At 37.7% G+C, this 7,383-nt stretch overlaps 1 protein-coding gene across 1 annotated transcript in view; it reads right to left on the minus strand.

Moving 5' to 3' along the window:
• Nucleotides 1–7,383, minus strand: part of LRRC6 (leucine rich repeat containing 6) — a gene marked incomplete at its 5' end in the record, with an annotated part of 30,067 nt that overhangs the window by 2,570 nt on the left and 20,114 nt on the right. The window contains one exon of the mRNA XM_008947092.1: nt 6,696–6,781. Within this exon, the coding sequence (XP_008945340.1) occupies nt 6,696–6,781 (86 nt within the window). The remainder of the gene's footprint in view (nt 1–6,695; nt 6,782–7,383) is intronic.

A 7,383-nucleotide genomic window follows, 5' to 3' on the forward strand; every position in this document is an offset into this window, starting at 1 on the left:
TCTGGTGTGTGACAGAGCACATATAAGATAATTTGATTTTTTTTTATAATTTACACTTTTGTTCACACAGTTCTTAATCCCCATATTTGATATTTTAATGATTTGACAGTTACATTCCCCTGTTTCAACTTCTGAATTTCAATAAAATTTAGATTGCTAAAGATTTCTCATATGTTTGATCCAGAATATACTGGTTTGTTTTTTTTTTTTACATTCAACTCCAAATTTCCTTTCTGGCATCAGGATTTTCAAAGATACAAGTCACAACCAACAGCTTTGGAGAGACTTTCCAGTCTTCTAACATAGTGAATGAAATGGCACAGAAGTCATTATCATCTTAGTAGAAGTACTAATTAATAATTTTCTTGAATAAGAAAGTAAAGTTATTCCAGCATATGGAATTATACCTTATTTGAGAGCTTGCAGAAAGACAAATCTTTATTTATGTATATTAAAAATTGATGGTGAATGTGTCACATTTGCCACCTCTGGTCTCAACTTTTGAAAATATAGGCTTCAAAAAATTTACTAGGTGATCTAAGCAAGTAATCATGGTTTATAAATACTTGGAATATTAATACATCTTCCATTGCCTACGAAGCCTTGCAAATCTCCCTACCTAGGTGTAATCTGAAGTGAAGCTATAACTGGAGTCTTCAGAATCAGTGGATCATTGTGAAGATAGGAATGGCTGGTAGAACCAAATTCATTTTTCAAGGATGAAACTACAATGAAGAACTACTAACAAATCACTGGTAAAAAGCTCTGGGAAATAAAGGGCTGATGATATCTAGGTCATTCTGTTCTAAAAGACAAACATATTTCACAAATACAATTCATCAGACTGAGAAGATATATAATACTCGGATACAAGTTTCTGAAAGTTACACAGAAAATCACAGTCACTGTGAAATATTCAACTTTGCTATTCCATCCCTTATTTCCTTGGCACAATCACATCAAGATACTAAATTTCAAATTGGTCTTGTCTGTTAGCGAGAAATATGCTCCAACATCTGCAGTCTGCAAACTGACCCTGAATTTCAAGGTCTGGCTATAATGCCATCTTAATTTCATTCCTTGACTAACCCAGAATAATAAAAAGCACTGCTAAATTTGTCAGTCAAATTAAGTCAGAAGCTTACAGTGAAAACACTTTATTCTAACAAGGTGTCAAGGCTTTGTTTATAAAGTTATGGAATGTTACAAAAAGATTTTAAAGTAGGTCTCTACCCTCAATCTTTTGTCCTTGTGACATATGGACAACTGAAGATTACTTTAGATGGTCGTGATCAAGAGTTAACTGAACTGCTTTTTTCTCCCCAAGGACACATTTCTAGTGTCTCCTCACCCTTATTACCATTATGGATTACCAGATGTCTGCATGTGCAAATTAATTTCCAAATCACTCCTGAGGCACCCACCTTTTGTTCTCCTCAGTCAAACGATGGAGATGTATACACTCTGCTTTGATTAGCTCCAGGCCTCCATGAGAATGCAAATGAACCTATACTTTAAGATTAAATTGAGTAAAAAGCCTTTCTGAAGTGTTGCTTAGTCATACCTGACTCCACTTTGTGGTTAAGAAGTCAACTGAATTACAATTCCTGTGATTCCTCCTTTCACAGACAATGTAACTTGCATTGAAAAAAAATTCTCAGTGTCTTCATGACAGTTAAACTCTGTAGCCTGAAAATAATATTTCTGCAAATCTACCCATCTCTGAAGATTTACGATCTACTCCCAGGTATTTATAGAAGGCAAACATTATACCTCAAGAGAACTGATGGCTGATTTGCTATTTATGAACTTTCCATGTATTTATTCATCTTCCATGCAGGGCACGCTTTGGATGCACCTAGCTCTCCTCAAGTTCAAATACTTGTACTTGATTTAGAGATGGAAGTGATTTTGGGTTTTGAAAGATCACATAAAGCCTCTGGCAGTTCTTTCAGGTTAGTTTGCCTACAGCTTCTGACCTCATTTTACCTCCCATTCCCAGCCTAGAGGAAATGACTCATTTTGTTCTACTGTATTTCTCTTTGTAACATGAAGAGGATTGTAAATTCTCTCTTTTCCAACTTGTCAAACCTCTATCCCTCTGTACGTAAGCTGTAGAAATACAAGACTGGGAGAGACTCTCAGCCATTAAGTCTGTGAGAAGGGAGTATTCCCACATGTCACAAGGATTCTTTCAAGGATCTGGACTAGGACTTCTTACTCCTAAAGAAAGATTCTTACTCTCACATCTACAATCTTTTTCCTAAAAATTTGTTCATTGTATCTTCTGCACCAAAATGAAGAAAGCTAAATCGGACTAATCCAGTGAATCAGGGCTTTGCAGTAAGTCTGATCTGCAGCAACAGTTACATCTCAAGTGAGGCAACTGAGGGGTTTTTGAAATAAGCAGTCTTTTATTCTTTGCTTTTTAACAAGAGAAAAAAAGCACAACTAAACATTTAAATTCTCCAGGGAAAGTAAATTAATGCTTGTTCATCACTGTGAAACTGTAAGCCACAAAAGTTAATAAGTCTTATGATGCATTTGCTAGAAAAAGTTTGGAATTAAAATCCAATACAGTGATTGAAAACATCCACGTTTTCTTGGCCTCAAGTTCAACATAACTTAGAAGCAAATTTATATATTTGATGTCTCTTCCAACTAGTGCTATTTGGCTGAAACTGGGTAACCCATTCATAAGCATTTACAGGTGTCCCAGCAGAGCATGGTGGACATAGCAGCAGGATGTTTTTCTTCTGCTTTCCCCTTATGAATCCAGATGAAAAAAACAACCAACCAAACAAAACCCCTCCAAACAAAGCCCACCAACTTCCCAAAAAGCCATAGATTACATACTGCCACTAAGAACTGGTCCCAGCACAATGTGAAGCTAAGAGAAGACACTTGGAGCACTCTCAAACAGAAATCACCTCTGCCTTACATTCCTTAATTAATTATAAGAGGTGTATAGACCAGATCTTCCTGTTTTGTTTTTAATTCTGCTTTTTGAAGCACCCTAGAAATGGCTGATTCACTGCTCTGCCTCTTCAAATTAATCCATTTCTGGCTGTATTTCTCAACCTCTCTGTAGAAAGACCTACTGTAAAAAAAAAAAAAACCAACCAACCAACCAACCAACCCAACAAACAACAAAACCCAAACAACAACAACAACAACAAAAAAAACAAAACAAACGGGTATCTCTCATGTATTTCTATCTTTTTTTTCCTGGAGGAATTCGAGTGTGTGTATATTCACACTTAGAGACATTTTGAGCTTTACCTTTTTTTTTTTTTCATTTCTAATGTGATAAAGAATAGTCTAAAGCTGAGGGTATGAGACAAGGATTATTGACTTTATATAATGGTTGCTCTTAAAATTTCCAGTAAGACATCAGAAATGTCAGTTCCTACATACATCTGAATTTCATCTATGCAACTGTAAACTCAACTTCTGTAACCTCACATATGAATTAAGGCCAGTTACAGTCCAGAATGACATACTCAGCTACTGCACTAATAACAGCTTTATAAGTATAATAAATTGATCTGTCAAATTCCTCCCATAGAAACTTTTCTCTTCAAAGGTTTGAAATATAGTTCTGTATACAGTCCTTCTTGGAGAGAGATCTCTCACGTGGCAGAAGTAATGATAGTATCATCATGTAATCTAGCTAACAAGAGTTACAGAAATTTAAAGCACTACATTACACTTTACCAGATTATATGTCTGACAGCATTTAGCTAAGACATCTGTAGCTGTCAAGTGTAATCACTGATGAATATTCTTCTCTAAGCTAAAAGACAACAATTCAGCAAATTTTTAACATCTGGCTAGTCAGCCACTTTTCAACTAAAGAGGTCAGAAATTAGTATTTTTAGTAGGAACTGTAATTCAAAAGACTTTTTTTTCCCTGCTCCTATTTTTGTGATATGTATTCTTGTAACATCTTAACAGTAAAATCTGCAAATTTCCTTCAAAGTCTGCAGTAAGCATATTCATAGCTACTTAAAATTGCACTGAAATCAGACTCTGAAATGGTGGAGTTTCCATATGCCATGGAGTACCTTTAGTTCATCAGCTGGTTGGAAATGGGACCATTTCACATTACTGCTTCCATTACGTCCATGTTCTCCTTGTTATTTCTATTTAAACATTTGCAATGTAGCCAAAACCAAAGGCACACAGAGGGTCCTAAAGAAATACATATTCCTAATCCACAAGTTGCCAACTCTTTTGCTGTTTGTCAGGATTCTCCATTTGGAAGAGAGAGAATGTCAGTTATCTAATGAAGGCAGATCTAGGTTTCTTCTGAGCCTTCTCCAGCTTGAATGTTGCCAGGGATAGAGAATCTACCACCTCTCCGAACAACCTGTTCCAGTTGCATATGGATGAGGGTTCCATCACCCTCACTATAAAAAATTTCTTCCTTTTATCTAGTCTAAATCTACCCTCTTTTAGATTAAAACCATAACCCTACTGCTACAGCTCCTACTAAAAACATTGTACCCGTATTTCCTCTAATCTCCCTTTAGGTATCAAAAGGCCACAAAGGTCTCCCTGGAGCCTTCTCTCCTCCAGGCTGAACAACCCCAGCTCTCTCAGCCTGTCCTCACAGAAGAGGCACTCCAGCCCTCTGATCATCTCTGTACTCTGGACTCACTCCAACAGGCATGTGCCTTTCTTGCTCCGAGGATTCCTGAGCTGGACATGGTGCCCCAGGTGGAGTCTCACCAGTATGGAGCAGAGGAGGAGAATCACCTCTCTTGACCTGCTGTCCACCCTTCTCTTGATGAAGCCCAGGATACAGTTGACCTTCTGGGATAGAAGTGCACATTGCCAGCTCATGTCCAGCTTTTCATCCACCAGTATCCCCAAGTCTTTCACTGCAGGGCTGCTCTCAATCCCCTCATCCTCCAGCCTATATCAATACTGGGTGTCACCCCTACCTAAGTGCAGGACCTTGCACTTGGCCTTATTGAGCCTCACGAGGTTCACATGGGCCCACCTCTCAAGCTTATCCAGGTCCCTCTAAATGGCATCCTGTCCCTCAGGCATGTCAATCATACCACTCTGCTTGGTATCATCTGCAAACTTTCTGAGGGTGCACTTGATACCTGGTATCCATCCAGACACTGAGCCATTGACCACTACCCTCTGATGTGACCATCTAGCCAATTCCTTATCCTCTATAGAGTTCACCTATCAAATCCATAACTTTCCTCTTTAGAGACCTCACAGGAGTCCAGTTAGATGACATCCATCACTCTTCTCATGTCCACTGATATAGTCACTCCAACATAGAAGGCCACTAGGCTGGTCACACAGGACTTGGCCCTGGTGAAGCCATGCTGGCTGTCTCAAACCACCTCCCTGTCCTCCATGTGGCTCAGCACAGCTTCTAGGAGGACCTGTTTTGTGATCCTCCCAGGCACAAAGGTGGGGCTGACAGGTTGGTAGTTCCCAGGGTCCTCCTTTCTACTCTTTCTAAAAATGAGTGCAATGTTTCCCTTTTTCCCATCACCAGGGAGTAAGTAGATAGTATCCACTGTTTTGTTTGAACTTTTTTAAAATATTTTAAAATTTTAAAAATATCTTAAAGTATTTTTATAAACCTCAGTAATCAAGATGGTGCAGTGTAGTGATCCCTGCTGCTGATGGAAAGGGTGCAGTTCTTGTGGCTCACTAGGAATCTCAACAAACTCTTGCAGTCACCCCATGGACTTCTCATCATGTATGTCATTCAAGAAAAGAAGGCATGACTGACCTTTATTACAAATAAGAAATAAAAAGCAGAATCAATGGCAACTGACTCTTGCAGAGCCATTTTGTCAATGTCCTAAATATTGAGAGCAAGAAGAATACCCAGGATCCATAAAGCTATTTTTCACCAACTGCTCAGCCTTTCCATCAACATTCATCACAATGAAATCAAACAAGGAAACAAATGCAACACTTCAGATATGAACAGATAAATGGCATAATGAACTTGTGACTGTATCTTATTCTGGTATCAATATCATATCATGAATATCATTCATCTTGCCATTGGCAAGATGAAGAGAAAAGATTAGAAGCTATATCATAGTATTTCTACTTAGGCTGAGTGTCCATCAACCCTAGTGTCCATCTACAGCAATGCCTAGTAACACTTGCTAAGAGTAAAAAGAAATGTGCATCACTGATATTTGCCTGCTTCTGGCACTCATTAATTGCAAGATTTCAAGAGCTGGAGTTTACATCACATTTCATAAGGTGGATCTACGTTAGAAAACCCTGCAGAGTTGCTTTTTGAACCTGTGTATTTATGCAGTAGCTCAACCTTATAGCAGTGAACAAATCCATTCATGAGAGATTCAAAATCACTGCTTCATAAATGGTTTTCAGAGTTGGGTTACACAGCAAGGAGGTCTGCAGAGGCAATTCTCAATAGGTGATTTTGTTTCAGTATATATCAGTTTAATAATCTGAAAGAGGTGATGAGCAGAAATAAGTGCTTTTTTTGGCTCTGCTATTGGAGCAGATCACTTTATAAACAGCACCAGACAGGTTGTTAGTCTAAAGCTTTTAGGCAGTATTACTCTATACAAATCAGTATTTTCATACTTTCAACAATATAGTAAGAAGCACGTATTCTGGCATGTGAGTAACACAGAGAAAAACTAAAACTAATGTGGAAGAAAAAAAGGAATTACCTTCTTGCATTATTTTGCAGTGTGTCACAGTCAGAACGTTTAACTGAAGCTGATGCTTTTTGCTTAGCCAGGATTATTTCTTTCGCCTAAAATAAAAATACAAAGAAAAATAATTGTCATAAAAGTTGATATTTATGCTAAGAAACATTTGTCTCTCAAAAATAGAAAAAATAGGAGAGTCTGAATAAATTTTCTCATGACATTTACTCTTTCTGTTAGATTTTAACACTTCACTCAGGATGAAGCACGTGAATAAGGCAATTTTAACCAAATGATCTAGATGGAATTGTAGTCATATATAGGAGTATATACATATAATATTTAAACATATACATATATTTTTATTTACATATATGCTGTCTTGTTTAGTACCATGTCAATAATGCACATTACTGATTTTTCTCCATAGCTAACTAACTGGCTCATGATGTGCCTCTCACTTGCATTTCAGCTCTGGTGCCCAAGCACTAGTTCAGACATTTTTATCAAAGCATCTGCTGCAGTCTCAACTTCTCACTCTGTATAAAAGGGACAGGTGACCACAAATGCCCCAAGCTCCTTTCCTAAAACAGAATCTCAAGTTCAACATCCAAATGAATTCCTTTTCTCAAAGAAAACGTGTTCATCACTGTTCTTTGGAAGATGTGTTATTCACAGAAGGGCATCCCATGGCAAAAGAGCACCTCTT

The sequence above is a fragment of the Merops nubicus genome, unplaced genomic scaffold (genome assembly GCF_000691845.1).
Source record: "Merops nubicus isolate BGI_N331 unplaced genomic scaffold, ASM69184v1 scaffold2059, whole genome shotgun sequence".
Taxonomy (NCBI): Eukaryota; Metazoa; Chordata; class Aves; order Coraciiformes; family Meropidae; genus Merops; species Merops nubicus.